At 38.5% G+C, this 19,523-nt stretch overlaps 1 protein-coding gene across 4 annotated transcripts in view; it reads left to right on the top strand.

Annotated features, from left to right (window-relative positions):
* BCKDHB (branched chain keto acid dehydrogenase E1 subunit beta) overlaps positions 1–19,523 on the top strand; it is a 193,443-nt gene that overhangs the window by 49,661 nt on the left and 124,259 nt on the right. For all 4 annotated transcript variants that reach the window (XM_036413219.2, XM_036413223.2, XM_036413222.2 and 1 more), the window contains exon 7: positions 17,595–17,692. In XM_036413219.2, coding sequence (XP_036269112.1) covers positions 17,595–17,692 — 98 coding nt within the window. The remainder of the gene's footprint in view (positions 1–17,594; positions 17,693–19,523) is intronic.

Genomic DNA, 19,523 nt, shown 5'->3' with positions numbered 1-19,523 from the left:
GTATGCATGCATATAAGCATAATCAATGGACACAGACACTAGTGGGGTGAGGGCACAAGTGTGGGAAGAGGAGCAATGGGGGGATAAAGACACATGTAATACCTTAATCAATAAAGAACACACACACACACACACACAAACACACACACAAACACAAAAACTTGGTAGCAAGACAACATGATGATTAAAAACAAACCCCCCCCAAAACAAAAACAAAAACAAAAAAAAACCTCATAGATACAGACAGTAGAATGATTGTTATCAGAGGGAAGGGGGTTGAAAGTTAGTAAAGGGTTAATGGGGCCAAATATATGGTGATTTGACTTTGGGTGGTGGGCACACAATACAATATGCAGGATATATATTATAGAAATCTATACATTTGAAACCTACATTATCTTACTAACCAATGTCACCCCAATATATTTAATAAAATAAAATAAAAATGTTATTTTAAATAAAGAAAAAGATACACACCTGAAAATATGATATTTTAATATTGTATGGTAAACAATGTTATAATTAAAAATGAACAATGCCTTTTATTTTTTTAAGCTTATTTATAATAATAAAGAGCCAATATGCTAATGGTCAGGACTCTGTAACACATAATGACCGGTTGCAGGAGGCTGCCTGCGCATGCGTGGTGGGGTGTTGTTCTGGAGATGGGACAGAAGCGGGAAGGCACCCGGAGGAGGTGGGACCCTCACCAATCCTTCGCCACCTACCACTGGCACTCAGAGTGCCCCATCGCCCATCTGCCAAGGGAAGGAGCACAGCACAGCAGGCGGGAGTCTTCCATGCTCTACTCTGGTGCCATGATGGGGCAGAGCCACTGCATTGCTCTGGAGATGGGGCAGATGCAGGGAGGTGCCCAGAGAAGGCAGGAACAGCCCAAGAAGACTCAACGGACTGGGGGTAGGGCTTGAAGCGGCCAGAGAAGGCCAGAGGGCTCAGGGGCTGGGCCAGGCATGCTGGAGCTCTGTGTGGAGAGATTTGGGTGTCCAGGCAGGGTGGCGGGTGGGTGGGTGAGGCTGAGTGATTTTGCACGTTGGGCTCCTAGTATTTTATTTTTTTTATTTTTTATAAAAGTCATGTTCTGTCAGCAGGCTACTGATGCTAAGCAAGCCACCCATAAAATTTACTGGATTAAATCAACTTTTTTATATAGTTCATGTGCAGACCTGCAGTTTAGGCTGAGCTCAGCTGGCCAGCTCAGATTTCATCTACGCTCCTCATAGATCAGTTGTCAATTGCAGGCCATGTGGCTTGGATTTGTTGGTTTTAGCTGGGCTGTCTCAAATATCTGGGGCTGGGACTGGTAAAACTGTGGTCTACTTCTCCCTAATCCTCCAGCAGGCTAGCTTGGCCTTGTTCACATGGTGGAAGCAGAGGTTTCACGGGGACAAGTAGCAGCATCCAAGGTTCTTGAAGTACAGACTAGAAACTAGCACACATCACTTCTGTTAATAGAGTGTTGGCCAAAGTAAGTCACAGGTCAGCCCATCTTTAAAAGATGGGCAAGTCGCATTGTGAAAGACTGTGGATACAGGAAGGTTTAAAAGATTATGGCTATTTTTCATTTTTTTATGTATGCTTGTGAACTCTTGAAAAACACAAAAGAGAAGATAAAAAGACCTCATAAATCTATCCCCTAGCTACTGTTGCCATTTTCTTATATATACTACCAGATTTTTATCTATATTTTTAAACATATATTATTACTGTAATTTATTTGTTTTCATTTATTTGATTACAGACTTTTTACAGTTTGTTTGTTTTTTCATATTCTTTCACTTCTAAGTTTACATTGTACATGTAAATTTCTGTCTTAACCTTGTTGAGTGGCATTTATTGTAAACCTAAAACAGGCAGGGGATGCAGATTATTGTTCTATTTTGTGACCAAAAGGCCTGATCTAGTAGCAAGAAGAATCAAAAGGTTTTCAATCAATTTGAAGTGCAAAATTGCCTTTGAATTTGTTCATGTATCTTCTGTGGTTGACATGATAAAATGAAATATTTGTGGAATGCGACAGTAGAATTTTTGTGTGCTTCTGGCATATTCTTTATATTATTCACATGCACTTTCAGACTAATTTGGGGCATTATACTGATGTCTATTTTTGATCGTTGTCTTAATTTAACTGGATACATTCTCAATGACTAAGGTTATACTACATGGAAAAGAGTGATTTATTTATTTTATTTATTTTTTTAAATAAAATTTAATGTCATGAATCATATGCACTCTTTGCAAAAACTTCAAGTAGCATAGCACTATAAAATGAAAAGTGAAAGTGCCTTTTCTTTGTTCTACTCCTGTCCTTAGACCTTTTCCTGCATTTGCATTGATATACGTATGTGAATGTTTATAACATATTTACATATAAACTGAGTTATATAAAGTCATACTTTAAACACTGTTTTGTAACTTACTTTTCTTACCAATTCATTTTGGACATATTTCAATTCAATGCACAAAGATTTAGCTAATTTTTAGTTCATATAATTTTGAGGAATGTTCCATAATTTGTCCTTTCCCCTATTATGGAATTTTGAGTTACTTCTAAATTCTGCCTACTCCAAACTATGTTGGAGTAAACATCCATGTTTATATATATTTGGGCATGTAGAAGGAGAAAATTATAGATCACTGTTTCTTACAGTAAAACTATAAACCTATATTTTTTAATTCCATGCTTGTTTCCTGTTCTTTGATTAAGCCCTGCACAATAAATGACTGATGAAGCCAAATTCTGCAAGTCTCTAAATGTCAGTTAGTGAAAAACTGGAAGGATAGGGTATTTTTGACGCAGTTTCTAGGCAATGACAAGACCCAAAATGTAAGTATTTATAGTCTCCAAGCTAAAAATGAAAGCTGGAAATGTTTGTAAGACATGTCACTTGGGAATACTAAGCATAAAAATTTTTATGCTTTTTGCATTTTTATTCTCTTATGTATCAGAATTTTGCCTATTATTGAATTTTTGAATTCTAAACTTTTTTTCTGAATTTTGTCATAAAGTTCTTTGCTAGTATGTTTAATAGAAGTCCACCTTGAAACAGCTGGATTCCCAACAATTTAATGCTGCCTTCTGGAAATATCACGATTATATTTATGCCCATGTACTGGTTGTCATTGAGAGCAGCGTTTAACCTATTTGTATAAATTTAAATTTAAGTATAAATATAAATATAAACACAAATACAAACATAGAGTTTTTAAAGTTTTCCCCCCTATTTTTCATCTTCACTGTAATGATTCTTAATTTCCAAGATCATTGCTATCTCCATTTATTTAGACTTCTTTTATTTCCATGAATAACTTGTGTAGGTATTTTCATTAGGTTTGACACATTTGTTGTTAAGATTATTACTAGATGTTTCATGTTTTGTTTTGTTTTGTTTTTCTATATAGATAGGATATTATTTCTTACTGTTTTCTAAATGATTATCATTGGTTTCAGAAAAGCTTTAAATTTATTTTTTAAAATCTTTATTGTTGAAAGTATTACATATATTACCCTTTCCCCCATTGATCCTCTCCCTAGGCCTGGTTAGGTTTGAGACTCGGCATTATGCTGTCTTTTTGTGTGTGTGTGTGTGTGTGTGTGTGTGTGCTTTAAATATGTTTTTATTGATTTCAGAGAAGACGAGAGAGACAGATAGAAACATCAGTGATGAGAAAATCATTGATTGGCTCCCTTCCACTGGGGATCGAGCTCAAAACCCAGGAATCAAATGATGACCTCCTGGTTCATAGGTTAACGTTCAATCTCAGCCACACCAGCCAAGCTATGCCAGTCTTACAGAATGAATTGGGCTAATTTCTTTTTTCAGTGCTCTAGATCTGTTTGGGTAACTAGAATTATCTGTTGATAAGTTTTTTGCTTATAAATTTTATATATATGTGTGTGTGTGTGCGTATACTTTTCTTTCAGAAAGAATAAAATAATTCTAAATGGTACTTGCGTCAGTTTAATTGGCAGTATTTTCATTCTTAGTGGTTCATAAAATAATGATATATCTTATAATTGACAGTGAAAATTAATATATTTCTTTTTCATTTCCACATAATTATTTATTTATTTATTTATTTTTAAATATTTTATTGATTTTGTACAGAGAGGAAGGGAGAGAGATAGAGAGTTAGAAACATTGACGAGAGAGAGTCATCGATCAGCTGCCTCTTGCACACCCCCTACTGGGGATATGCCCGCAACCAAGGTACATGCTCTTGACCGGAATCGAACCCGGGACCCTTCAGTCCCCAAGCCGACGCTCTGTCCATTGAGCCAAACTGGTCCTGGCCATTTCCACATAATTATTTTTATTAGGTGGTTATTTTCTTTTTAAACTTTCCATGTGCTGATGGAGTATGTCTTTAAACTAGTGCCCTTTAATTCAGCAGTGAATTATTTACTTTTTCAGGTAGATGCCAGTTTACCTTGTTAGAATCTGTCTACGTGAATCAAGTTAACCCATATATAGCTACTTACTATAGAAAATGCATTGAAAAATATTTACTAAAGAAATTCTAATATATTAAACTCGAAAGATAGATAATTGCTGATAAAATTGTTGAAGAGAGAACTTTTGTCAAATTATGAAATTCTGGCAGGAGAGCACATGAAAAAAATGCTAAGAGTAATTGCAAAATTATTATTTTATTTTAAGCCTTTATTTAAATTAATAATGATCCCCAAATGAAATAGTAGTGAGTCTGGTAGTTCAGATATGCCAAGAGTAAACAAGATATATTATAAATATAGTTAAATTTTAGTATATATTAAATATGCTGATGCATATTATACAATAATATCCTACCCAATAAAAGAGTAATATGCAAATTAACCATCACTCCTCTACACACACAAGCTATGCCCACCAGCCATGCCCACCAGCCAATCAGAGCAAATATGCAAATAAACCCAACCAAGATAGCTACAGCCACAAAGAGTGGGAGAGAGGCTTGGGTTTTCCAGGCAATGGAAGAAGCCAAGCTTTCTGCCTGCCCTAGACAGCCTAAGCCTTCACTCAAGGCTGCAAAGTTTCAATTGTAGATAGTAAATAAATTACAGATACCAAGGCCTCCGCTTGGGTCACCAGGGGGTGTGGCTGGCCTGCAAACCACCACAGGCCCCTCACCCAGACCACCCCACGCCCCAAGGGAACCCCCACCCTGATCCGGGACACCCTTCAGGGTAAATCAGCTGCCCCCCACCCATGCACCAGGCCTCTATCCTATCTAATAAAAGTGTAATATGCAGATTGACCATCTTCCAACATACAGTAGGCTGCCCCCATGTGGTCAAAGATCCTGCCCCTATGTGGACATAAGATGGCCACCATAAGATGAGCAGCAGGGGAAGGCAGTTGGGAGCCATCAGGCCTGCAAGGAAGTGCAGTTGGAGGCAATCAACCCTGCAGGGGAGGGTAGTTAGGGGAGACCAGACCGGCAGAGGAGGGAAATTGGGGGCAAACAGGCTGGCAAGGGAGCAGTTAGACATCAATCAGGCTGGAATGGGAGTGGTTAGGGGGAGATCAGGCTGGCAGGCAGAAGCTGTTAGGGGCAGTCAGGAAGGCAGGCAGGCAAGCAGTTGGGAGCCAAGAGTCCTGGATTGTGAGAAGGATCCCAGATTGGAGAGGGTGCAGGCTGGGCTGAGGAATTACCTCCCACCCCCCCAGCCCCAGGCCCCATGCACAAGTTTCATGCACCAGGCATCTAGTCATCTCATAAAATCTTATTACATTAAATTATAGAAAATAGGTTAATTTTGAAGTTTTGTAAGGAAAACTGGCTGCTTTATCAGATTTGCTTTTATGATATATGTTTGCAAACTGTTTTGAAAAGAAATCTAGTTTGTCTCATTATGCAAAAGAATGACAAATGTGGGGTTTTCAAAGTAATTAATTATCAAAGGAAAAGGAATTCAAATGCATTTGATTTGAAATAGATCCAGGACTTCGCTGTTTCAATTTAGCATTGCTATTCAGTTGAAAATAATTGGTGAGTTTTTAAATTTTTCAGTGATATTTTAGTAATAAGAATACCTTCTGAAACAAACACAGGCTGACGCTTTATCCACTAAGCCAAACCAGCTAAGGCTGTTTGTATACTTTTTTTTTCTTTTAAAATAGATTTTATTGATTTTTTACAGACAGGAAGGGAGAGAGATAGAGAGCTAGAAACGTTGATAAGCGAGAAACATCAACCAGCTGCCTCCTGCACACCTACTGGGGATGTGCCCGCAACCAACGTGCATGCCCCTGACCGGAATCGAACCTGGGACCTTTCAGTCCGCAGACCGACACTCTACCACTGAGCCAAACTGGTTTCGGCTGTTTGTATACTTTTTAACATCAGTGTTAAAAGTAATTTTTGGTATAGAAGTAAGGATTATCAAAAAATCATCACCATGATTAATAACTGCAAATCTGAAAGGAGATTATTCCGAAAGATAACAGCTAATATAAGTTAAATATCAGTTTTATACAGCAAATGATAATAAGAGTCACAATTACTGTTTCTAGAATGAAAACTTCCTCTTATAGTCTTTTTAAAATTTTTTTTATTTTTAATCATTTATTTATTTATTTATTTATTTTTACATATTTTATTGATTTTTTTTGCCCCCCTCCCTCCTTCCCACACATCTCCTCCATCCCCAGAGTTTTATGTCCATTGGTTGTACTTATATGCATGTATACAAGTCCTTCGGTTGATCTATTATCTCCCCCAGATCCTCCTCTCCTCCCCACTGTAATTTGACAATCTGCTTGTTGCTTTACTGTCTCTATATCTATCTTTTGGTTCATCAGTTTATAATGATCTTTATTATCCACAAATGAGTGGGGTCATGTTTTTCTTTCATTGATTGGCTTATTTCACTCAGCATGATGTTCTTCAATTCCATCCAGGTTGCTGCAAATGATGAGAATTCCTTCTTTTTTATGGCAGCATAGTATTCCATTGTGTAGATGTACCATAGATTTTGGATCCACTCATCTGCTGAGGGGCACCTAGGCTGTTTCCAAATTCTGGCTATTGTAGATTGTGCTGCTATGAACATAGGGGTGCATATATCCTTTCTGATTGGTGTTTCTAGTTTCTTGGGATATATTCCTAGGAGTGGGATTACTGGGTCAAATGGGAGTTCCATTTTCAGTTTTTTGAGGAAACTCCACACTGTTCTCCACAGTGGTTGCACCAGTCTGCATTCCCACCAGCAGTGCACGAGGGTTCCTTTTTCTCCACAACCTCGCCAACACTTGTCATTTGTTGATTTGTTGATGTTGGCCATTCTGACAGGTGTGAGATGGTACCGCATTGTTGTTTTGATTTGCATCTCTCGTATAATTAGTGACTTTGAGCATGTTTTCATGTGCCTTTTGGCCTTCCTTCTGTCTTCTTTTGAAAATATTCTATTTAGGTCCATTGCCCATTTTTTAATTGGATCATTCATCTTCCTTTTATTTAGTTGTATCAGCTGTTTGTAGATGTTGGAGATTAAACCTTTATCAGTGGTGTTATTAGCAAATATGTTCTCCCACACCATGGGCTTTCTTGTTGTTTTGTTGATGGTTTCTTTTGCAGTAAAAAAGCTTTTTATTTTGATGTAGTCCCATTTGTTTATTTTCTCTTTAGCTTCCATTGCCCTAGGGGCAGTATCAGTGAAGAAGTTCTTTTGGCAAACGTCTGAGATTTTGCTGCCTGTGGATGCTTCTAGTATTTTTATGGTTTCCCGTCTGATGTTTAAGTCCTGTATCCATTTTGAGTTTTTTTTTGTGTATGGTGTAAGTTGGTGATCTAGTTTCATTCTTTTGCATGTGTCTGCCCAATTTTCCCAACACCATTTATTGAAGAAACTGTCTTGACTCCATTGTATATTCGTACTTCCTTTGTCAAATATTAGTTGAGCATATTGATTTGGGTTGATATCTGGGTTCTCGATTCTATTCCATTGATCTATATGTCTGTTCTTGTGCCAGTACCAGGCTGTTTTGAGAACAGTGGCTTTGTAATACAGTTTGAAGTCTGGTATTGAGATCCCTCCTACTTTACTCTTCTTTCTCAGGATTGCTGTGGCTATTCGAGGTCTTTTATTGTTCCAAATGAACTTTCGGAGAGTTCTTTCTAGGTCAGTGAAATATGCCGTTGGTATTTTAATGGGGAGTGCATTGAACCTATAGATTGCTTTAGGAAGTATGGACATTTTGATGATATTAATTCTACCAATCCATGAACATGGTATGTTCTTCCATCTCCTTCCATCATCCTCTATCTCTTTTTTCGGTGTCGTGTAGTTTTCTGCATATGGGTCCTTTACTTCCTTAGTTAAGTTTATTCCTAGGTATCTTAATTTTTTTGGTGCGATGGTAAATGGAATTGCTTTCTTAGTCTCTGTTTCTGTAGTTTCACTGTTGGTGTATAGAAATGCCATGGATTTCTTGGCCTTAATTTTGTATCCTGCTACATTGCCAAATTCATTTATTAAGACAATTAGTTTCTTAAGGGAGTCTTTTGGGTTTTTTATGTACAATATCATGTCATCTGCAAATAAGGATAACTTTACTTCTTCTTTTCCAATTTGGATGCCTTTTATTTCCTCCTCTTGTCTAATTGCAATGGCTAGTACTTCCCGTACTATGTCAAACAGGAGTGGCGAGAGTGGGCATCCCTGTCTTGTTCCTGTTCTTAAAGGGAATGGTTTTAGTTTTTGCCCATTGAATATGATGTTGGCTGTGGGTTTATCATATATAGCTTTTATTATGTTGAGGTATGATCCTTGTACTCCCACCTTGTTAAGAGTTTTTATCAGGAAAGGGTGTTGTATTTTATCAAATGCTTTTTCTGCATCAATTGATATGACTATAGATTTTTATCTTTCAATTTGTTTATGTGATGTATCACATTTATTGATTTGCGGATATTGTACCAACCTTGCATTCTTGGAATAAATCCTACTTGGTCATGGTGTATGATCTTTGTGATGCTCTGCTGGAGCTGATTTGCTAGAATTTTGTTGAGAATTTTGGCATCTATGTTCATGAGGGATATTGGTCTGTAATTCTCTTTCATTGAGTTGTCTTTATCTGGTTTTGGTATTAGGGTGATGCTGGCTTCATAGAAGGAGTTTGGAAGTGTTCCTTCCTCTTGAATTTTTTGGAAAAGTCTGAGGAGGATAGGTTTTAGTTCTTCCTTGAATATTTGGTAAAACTCTCCTATGAAGCCATCTGGCCCTGGGCTTTTGTTTGCTGGAAGCTTTTTGATGACTGTTTCAATTTCTTCCCAAGTCACCGGTCTATTGAGATTTTTATATTCTTCCTGATCGAGTTTTGGAAGTTTGTATTTTTCTAGGAATATGTCCATTTCCTCCAGGTTGTTCAGTTTGTTGGAATAGAGTTGTTCGTAGTATTTTGTAACAATCCGTTGTATTTCGGTGGGGTCTGTTATTTCACCTCTTTCATTTCTGATTTTATTTATTTGGGTCCTCTCTCTTTGTTTCTTAGTTAGCCTGGCTAGAGGTTCATCTATCTTGTTTATTCTTTCAAAGAACCAGCTCTTGGTTTTGTTGATCTTATGTATTGTTTTTTTGGTCTCTATGTCATTTATCTGTGCTCTGATTTTTGTTATTTCCTTCCTTCTGCTTACACTGGGCTTTTCTTGTTGCTCTTTTTCTAACTCTTTGAGTTGTAGAGTTAGATCATCTGTTACCCTTTTTTCTAGTTTTTTTGCAATGGGCTTGTAAGGATATGAACTTCCCTCTCAAAATTGCTTTTGCTGTGTCCCATAGATTTTGGATTGTTGTGTTTTCATTGTCATTTGTTTCCAGGATGTTTTTAATTTCTTCCTTGATTTCTCTGGTAATGCAGTCCTTGTTTAATAGCATGCTGTTTAGTCTCCATGTGTTTGATTTCTTTGGATTATTTTTATTGTAGTTAATTTCCAGTTTTATGCCTTTATGGTCTGAGAAGATACTTGATATGATTTCTATCTTCTTGAATTTGAAGAGACTTTGTCTATGTCCCAAAATGTGGTCTATCTTTGAGAATGTCCCATGTGCACTTGAGAAGAATGTATATTCTGTGGCTTTGGGTGGAGTGTTCTGAAGATGTCAATTAATTCCATCTGGTCTAGTGAGTCATTTAGGATTGATATTTCTTTGCTGATTTTTTGTTTAGATGATTTGTAGAGGGGTGACAGTGGGGTATTAAAATCTCCTACAATGATTGTATTGCTATTAATCTCTCTCTTAATGTCCTCCAGCAGTTTTTTTTATATATTTGGTTGCTCCTATATTTGGTGCATATATATTTACCAGGGTTAGTTCTTCTTGTTGGATTGTTCCCTTTAGTATTATGAAGTGGCCTTCATTATCTCTTATTATGTCCTTCACTCTGAGATCTAATTTGTCAGATATAAGTATTGGTACCCCAGCTTTTTTTTCATTTCCATTTGCCTGGAAAACTTTTTTCCATCCCTTCACCCTCAGTCTGTGTGCATCTTTTTTCCTGAGGTGGGTTTCTTGTAGACAACAGATGTATGGGTCTTGTTTTCTTATCCAATCTGTTACCCTATGCCTTTTGATTGGAGCATTTAATCCATTTACATTTAAGGTTATTATTGATAGGTACATATTTGATGCCATTTTTATTCTATACCTGTGTTCCTTCTTCACTTCCTATTTCTTTATTTTTATAGTAGACCCTTTAGCATTTCTTGCATTGCTGGTTTGGTGGAGATAAATTCCTTCAGTCTTTTTTTGTCTGTGAAGCTCCTGATTTCCCCTTCAATTTTGATTGATAGCCTTGCTGGGTACAGTATTCTTGGATTCAGACCCTTCCTTTGTATGACTTTGTATATTTCATCCCATTCCCTTCTGGTCTGATAAGTTTCTGTGGAGAAATCAGTTGCTAGTCTGATGGGGGTTCCTTTGTATGTAACTTTCTGTCTCTCTCTGGCTGCTTTTAAGATTCTTACTTTGTCGTTGTTGTTTGCCAATTTGATTATAATGTGCCTTGGAGTCTGTCTTCTGGGATTCATTTTGCTTGGGGCTCTGCGAGCATCTTGGATTTGTGTGAGTTTTTTCTTCTCTATTTCAGGAAAGTTTTCTGTCATTATTTCTTGAAATACTTTTTCCATGTCTACCTCAGTTTCCTTTCCTTCTGGAACCCCTATTATTCGAATATTATTTTGTTTTGTATTGTCCCAAAGCTCCCGTAGGCTCTCCTCCTGCTTTTTAATCTTTTTTTCTAGAAGCTGCTCTACTTGGGTATTTTTTTCCATCTTATCTTCTAGGTCACTGATGCGGTCCTCTGCTTCATCTAGTCTACTCTTGATGCTTTCTATTGAGTTCTTCATGGTAGCGATGTCATTTTTCATTTCTTCTTGGTTCTTCAATTCCTCATGGTTCTTCTTCAATTCCTCATGGTTCTTCCTCATTTCTTCTTGGTTATTGTCAAATTTCTCTTCCATGCTTTTTAGCCATCCTATGATCATTATTCTGAATTCTTGCTCTGGTAGGCTGCTTACCTCTGACTCGTTTACTTCCTTTTCTGGTGATGCCTGGTTTTCTTTCATGTGCGGACTATGTTTTTGTCTCCCCATGGCCTCTCTTCTCAGGATGTCTGGTTATGTGGTATTCCTTCTCCTTTCCGTGGGTGACTGATGAACTCCCTTGAATCCACGTGTCTGCGCCGATTAGGGCGTCTCAGCTGCTCGATGGACCTCCCCGCTGTGGGCTTTCCAGGCCTCAGAGAGGCTCCTCCTTTCCTGGTAAAATGGCGCAGCCTTCCCTCCAGGAGAGCTCGCTGGGAGAGCTCGCCGCGGCCGCGGCAGTGCTGGCCACTTGGTCAGGAAATCCTGTCCAGCGGACCTTTCCTTACCTTCCTTGATAATTCCGCTGCCCCTTAGCTGCCAATCAACATTCCCTGAGCGACTCAGACGCTGCTTCTATCTGTTCTGGGACCAGAGTCAGAACAAGTCCGACTGTTCGGTCGCCATCTTCAAGCTCCGCCCTCGAAAACTTCCTCTTATAGTCTTAATGACTATACCATTGAATTATTTTAACTTATGAAGCTGATCTTCTAAAAACTGAAAGATGTCTACATCAATAACTGTAATATGGCCTCATTTTGACCCTATGGTGTGGTAGATAGCCACATGCTGCTTTCACTGTTTACAGGTGAAACAGAAACGCAATATAATGCTTTGTCAGAGATCATCAAGTTAATTAGATACAGAGATACAGAAGTAGAGCCAGTCCTGGGCTCTGGTTGGGTGGATTTGCCCACCCCTTTCCCATTGCACCATAAATTCTGATGAGTAAGATAGGCTTTCTCAGGTCTGGAGACTTTGACTGTGTTATTCATAATCATGCAGCATGAAGTAATGTATATTTTAGAAATAAACTCTCTTTAAAAAGAACATTTATGTTTGATCACTGCATCATGTATAATGCAACATGAATAAAGCCCTACCGAGTTTCACAATTATGAACATTAATGGTAGATTAGTGCTAGGGCAGAAAAATGACCCTATTATCTCTGTAATGGTAAGATTGTACCCCATAAGGGAACTTACAGCCTTAAGAAGGAATTATTCTCTTGCAGATGCTTTCTACTTGAGTTGTTAATACATGAAATCAGAAGGAATTGGAAAAGTTTTTTTTAGGAACTTGGGAGTATTGAGCTTTACTTGAAAAATCATGTAAATCTGTGTTTACCTGTGTTTGTAGATGTGTGTATACACACACACACACACACACACACACAATTTCACACCTCCATGTCTTTGTATACACCTTTTGTTTCTACACGGAATACCTTTTTTATTTTCTCTTTATCTTTCAGACTCCTATTGCTTGTGCCCTCCTTGGTGGCAAAGTCTTCTCAATCCTTTTAATCAGGTTGTTGCTTCCCTTTGTATTCCTAGAGCCATGTGTCTTTACTGCTGTGTCATGTTCTTGTTTGTTTCCTGATCATCTCTTTCCATCTTTTTACTCCCAGTTGAGTGTGTGTTTGTCAAGTACAGGGACTGCCTCTTACAATTTCATAGTCTAGCATCTTGCATTATGTCTGCAAATATTGGTTATGCAATAAGTATTAAATGAATACATATATATAAAAGTATTTATATTTGTATATTCTCCCTTATTTTAAAAATATATTTACTAGATATCAAAAGCAAAACAGTAATTTAGAAGAAAACTAGAAGGAAAAAGGAGGAGAATGGTAAGTAAAATGGGACTAGGCATGAACTAAGTAATGCCATGAATCTATAAGTATATAACTAATATGAATATAAGTATATTTGCAATTACAGAGGGAGCATATATATGGAACTTACAAAATACATGAAAAGCTATCTTATGTGATAGTTGAACAAAAAATTGCATATCTTATTTTGGCCTTGGAAATAACTTTTTTTTTTCTTTTTAAAGTTATTGATTTTAGAGTGAGGGATATCATTTTGTTGTCCCACTTAGTTATGCATTCATTGGTTGATTCTTTGTGTGTAACCTGACTGAGGATAGAACCTACAACTGGTGTATTAGGATGGTGCTCTAATCAGCCAAGCTACCTGGCCAGTGCTGGATTTCTTATTTTCTAAGTTACATTTTTGTCAACATATACTTGATGCTGAAGGATTTCTCTGTGGACCACTCATTAGTTCATGGATCAAAATGTATTCAGCATGTGGTATAAAGGAGTGGTCTCTGTACCACTGCTGTGAAGACAGGAATCTGTAATATTATTGTATAGGGTGCACCTTACTTCCTGAAGTTTCATGCTCTAACTCCTCTTACCTGCCCTCTTTCAAAAAGCGCATTGCTATAGGATAGGAATGCAAGAAGGTTGATTTGAAATAACTTTCTTTTATTATAAACATTTTTTAAATTAATGTAACTAAAAAGTATCTGTGAATTATAGCTTCCTCTCTGGGTTGCCTATTTGCAAAGTTTTGAGAAATTGAACACATTAAAGTTCTCTCCTTTCAGGGTTAAATTTATGCAAAAATTAAGAGATTAAAAATATATATATATATATATATATATATATATATATATTGATTTTTTACAGAGAGGAAGAGAGAGGGATAGAGAGTTAGAAACATCAATGAGAGAGAATCATTGATCAGCTGCCTCCTGCACACCCCCTGCTGGGGATGTGCCTGCAACCAAGGTACATGCTCTCTACCGGAATCGAACCTGGGACCTTTCAGTCCACAGGCTGACTCTCTACCCACTGAGCCAAACCAGTTTCTGCGAGATTTTTTTTTATCGAAGATTCTTCTTGAATTTAATTCTCTGAATATTTTCTTGATGGGGGGTTAAATTTTGCCATTTTGTTCCTTAATTAATTGATAAAATAATGAGGTTTTACTATTTTGGGTAATTTGATACTTTGAAACGGTCTCTCATTTGAACTTTCCAAAGGAGGTGCACGCACAACCTTTTTGGTGTGCCAGCCTTTAGAGTTGTGTGTTTCAGGGATTTACTAATCACTAGCTGGTAACTGATTTACAAAGCAGGAAAGACAGGACTCTTGAATGATGGCCACTGACCAGTAAGACAGAGTGTGTACTGGCTTCAAGCCTTGTCTATGGGCTTGCAGATCTTGCTGCTGGCAAAGATTTGATGTTGTCAGATAGTCTATGTGCCACCTTTGGCATCTTTGCCAGATGTCATCGTGTTGTTCTTGACCCTCACTTTGGTTTAGCCACAGAGAACAGCCATGTAGGATATACGTTTGAATATATCTGTCTTCCTGTTTGTCTCTTCCTTTGTTTCTCTATTCATCCTCATCCACACATTCATCATCCAGCCAACCATATAGCCATCGGTCTATCCATCCATCTCATATTGTATTTAAGCTGTCAATGTATGGGATAGAAGTATGGGCTGGAATTCACCTCTGAAACCATTGCTTAGAACTGAGGTTGGCAAACCTTTCCTGTAAAGCACATGTGTCAAACACAAGGCCCGCGGGCCAAATCCGTCCCGCCAGGCCTTGCAATGTGGCCCGCACCGCGCGCAGTCATCACTGCACTCCGCTGCATTTCCATCACAATGACAGTTTATGACTGTTCAGTAAACCATTCGGCCCGCGATTTAGGCTGGATTTTAGATTTTGGCCCCTTTTCTGATTGAGTTCGACACCCCTACTGTAAAGTAAGGCGACCAGACGTCCCGCTTTTGGCGGGACAGTCCCGATTTTTAACAATTTGTTCTGCGTCCTGTGGCGTATTTAAAAAGTCCAAAAGATTTAAAAGAATCTTTACAAAAATCAGGACTTTTTTAAAACGTCGCAGGACGCGGGACAAATTGTTAAAAATCGGAATTTTTAAAAAAAATTCCGCCAAAAGAGGGACGGACGTCTGGTCACCTTATTGTAAAGGGATAGACCCATGGTTGGAAAACTGCGGTTCATGAGCCACACACTCTTTGGCTCCTTGAGGGTGGCTCTTACACAAAATACCATCGTCTGGGCGAGTCTATTTTTAAGAAGTGGTGTTAGAAGAAGTTTAAGTTTAAAAAATTTGGCTCTCAAAAGAAATTTCAATCATTGTACTGTTGATATTTGGCTCAGTTGACTATTGAGTTTGCCGACCACCGGGATAGACAATAATATTTTAGGATTGCTGCCTCGATCACCCTTCAGAAGCAGGTGGAGAAGCCCTCAGGGGTAATCAGTGCCAGCACCTGCTGCTTGCACCCATTGACGGCGCCAAGCGATTGGAGCTGGTGCTGGGTGCCAGCAGCAGATGTGAGGGGTGCTCTGGCAATGGCTGTAGGTGTGAGGGGAGCCATTCCCATCAGCTGGTGTGAGAGGCAGCTGCCAGCCCCGATTGCCTTTCAGGGCTTTTCCACCTCCCCCTGCTCCTGAGGGGCGACCAGGGCTGGCAGCCAACACTTGCACCCACTGACAGCATTGAGTGATTGGGGCCAGCACCAGGCACTGGCAGTGGGTGCAAATGATAGCTCCGTGTCCGCTATGGGTGCAAGCGGGGCCTGCACCAGCAGTAGGTGCAAGCGCCAAGCGGGTCTATGTTGCACGGGAGCAAGGAATTTTCAGTAACCAGTGCCCTGCTGGTCTGGCGCCCCTGCTCACCTGCTTCACCATCCCTCTACAGCCAAAGCCCACCATGTTCCACACTCTGCCACCTACTGCCAATGCTTGCCATGCTCTGTGTGAGCCTCCTCCCTACCCCCCAGTGGTCAGTGCATGTCATAGTGATCAGTTGTTCGAATGTTCGTTTGTTCCCCCTTTTGGTCTATTTGCATATTAGCCTTTTATTATATAGGATATTGGTGATTGAAAAAATTCTCTCTCTCTAGTATTGGTTATAGAAATGTCATGGGATTGAAAATATACAAAAAAATACAAGGAACAAAATTTTCTATTATATCACTGATAACAAATTTATAGTTTTTACTTTTAATTATGATTTAAAAAAATCTTATTTTTGACCTGAAAATATGGCCAAGGTATATTGCTAAGTGGGGAAAAAGGGATATTATAGAAGGGTTCTTAACTTGTTCTTAACAGCATGTATGATGTGATTCTGTGAAAAGAAAAAAATTACATATGTCTTTGTATGTGCCTGAGAACCTGGCTTAGAGGCTGTATATCTATCTAGAAACAGTGCCCCCAATTCCGCTGCATAATTGGCTCTGCAGATATTCCCTAGCAGTTGTCAGTGGACATGGAACTACAGTCTGAATCATGAATACCCCTGAGCCTGGATAACAGACCTGCCTCCACTGTTATTAGTACTCTGGAATAGATTCTGAACAGTTTCCAATTCAGAGTTTGGCATGGATGCATTTGATTGGCAGAGCCCATGTTTTATGCCCTAGCCACAAGAGAAGATGAGAAACTGAATACACGGACTTCACTTTTATAGTGGAGAAAGGGTCCTCCCTCATAAGATGGGGCATTTCCCAAATTGTAGCAATAGGATTAAGAAACCTGAATGCCACAGAGAAAAAGCTGTCCACTGCAGACACCCAGGAAATTGTTGGCATTGATTACTTTTGGGCAGTGCTATATGGTTTTATCTCTCCCCCCCAGACTTTTATAAATTTGCTCCTTAATAGAAAACTTGTCTGGGAACTTAATTTATTCCAATAAAGTTTTAGCAGATATATTACATTTTTTAGCTTTATTATTCAGGTCAGTTTTAGATTTATAGAAAAAAGTTTGAAGGTAGTACAGAGTTTCCATATATCCCACACCCAGTTTTCCCTGTTACTAACATCTTACATTAGTATGTTACAGTTTGATACATTATTATTGTGTATAGCCTAACTATTATTGTGTAAAGCCTTAGTTTTTACCTAACATGCTTTTTCTGTTCCAGGATAGCTGCTATATTTCATACATTTATATTGTATTTTTCATCTTTGTAGTCATATCACAAAGCTGTATGGTAAATGCCATTTCTGTTATAAATGACCTGACATTTATGGAAGAATAAATAAAGCTTTGCCACAATGAGTTTCTTATATTCTTTTATGTACAAATGTCACACAAGAGAAACTAATTAACCTTTCATTCCCCCCCACCTCCCTGTTTCATATTCAGTGGAACAAGTTCCTGTGGAACCATACAACATCCCTTTGTCCCAGGCTGAGGTCATACAGGAAGGGAGTGATGTTACTCTAGTTGCCTGGGGCACTCAGGTGAGTAACATTTATACCAACTGGTAAAATTCTTGTGCTTAGAAGCTCTTACTTTTAATTCTGATACTATGAAGAATTAAAAACAATGCTTTCCTTGTGTCTGATTTGTCTTGTTGCTAGTACTGATTTTTGATGGAAGGTCAGGTGCTTATTCAGTCATTAAAGTATACATGCATACTAGAGGCCCAGTGCACAAATTCATGCACCAGTGGGGTCTCTTGTCCTGGCCTGCAGGATCGGGCCAAAACCGGCTCTCTGACATCTCCTGAGGGGTCCCAGATTGTGAGAGGGTATAGGCCAGGCTGAGAGACTCCACTAGTGCATGATCAGGGCTGGGGAAAGATGCAGGAGGTTGATCAGATGGGGAGGGACCATGGGAGGGCTCCAGAGTGTGTCCGGCCCATCTGGATCCTGATCAGCCAGACCCCAAAAGCAAGCTAACCTACCAGGCAGAGCATCTGCCTCCTGTTGGTCAGTTCATGTCATAGCAACTGGTTGACCAGTTGATTGTTTGCCCCCTGGTGGTCAGTGCATGTCATAGTGGAAAGTTGAGTGGCCTTAGCATATCATTAACATATTATGCTTTGATTGGTTGAATGGTTGACCAGATGACTGGACACTTAGGCTTTTATTATATAGGCTTGCGAAGCCATTAAAAATAGGTTGAGTTTACAAAGATGAATTAATTAAAACACTTGTTTCTTTTGTAGTGCATTTTACCTATTCACTACTTGTTACTACACTTTAATATTTTCTTTTTCATCTCATCTGCTGCTATCTAACATGGTTACTTTACTGACCGTGTGGACCATTCACTGGTCCAACCTTAGAATTCCATACCGTTCTCTTTTCTAGTAAACTTCACCATAATCTGTACCTACTTTTCCCAGTGCTGGTTGTCTCATTGCTCTATCTCCAAGCATTAAAGCTCAAAGCTCTTTCTCTGGCCATAGAAATCTCTCTCTTACCTTTTCACCTTTTACAGGAGTGCTCAGTTTTTCTTTTTTTTTCTGTGTAAAGGAAATATTTGTTTATTTTAAACTTTAATATGGTAGTATAAAGAAGATAATGCAAATTATTTGCAGTATCACAACCTCCTCCTTTCTTTTCCAGTCCTCATTGTTTCTTGCCTCTTGTGGGAAACCTTTTGATCCACATCCCTGACACTCTCAACATGTGTACTTCTCTCTTTATCTCTCTATTTAAAAAAAAAAAATTGTTTCTTATTTATTTCAGAGAAAAAAGAGAAAGAGAGAGAGGGATAGAAACATCAGTGATGACAGAGAATCATTGATTGGCTGCCTCCTGCATGCCCTCTTCTGGGGATCAAGCCTGCAACCTCGATGTGCCCTGCATGTGCCCTGACCTGGAATAAAACCATGATTTCTTGGTTCAGGGGTTCATGCTCAGCCACTAAGCCACACCTGCCAGGCTTTGCCTCTCTTTTAAATAGGGAAATTAGTGTGCATTAGAAAGTAACTTCCATTACTTGTTTTCCCTTTATACCTATCATCTCTTTCAGTCATTTCCTGTTTTGTTTTGTTTTTTTGTCTTCTAAAGGGAGGTGTCTGTCATAGCTACCTCTCCAATCTGTTTCATATTATATTACATTTTTTTTTTAGTACTGTGATGTATCAAACGGTTCCTCTCTCTCCTCATCTTTAGTTTCTTCTTTCCATGTCCATTTTATTAAAAATGTGTATCTCTTCATTATCTAAAAAGTACATTTTTTCCATCTTATTTTTCTTTTTAGTATTAGTATAGTTTCCTCCTTTCTTTGATTACTAATCTTGAACAATTTCTTCCCCAGTATTTAATTTGTTAACTTCTT

Source organism: Pipistrellus kuhlii, unplaced genomic scaffold (genome assembly GCF_014108245.1).
Source record: "Pipistrellus kuhlii isolate mPipKuh1 unplaced genomic scaffold, mPipKuh1.p scaffold_m20_p_5, whole genome shotgun sequence".
Taxonomy (NCBI): Eukaryota; Metazoa; Chordata; class Mammalia; order Chiroptera; family Vespertilionidae; genus Pipistrellus; species Pipistrellus kuhlii.
Note: the sequence above shows the minus strand (reverse complement) of the source record. Positions and strands in the feature narration are given on the sequence as shown.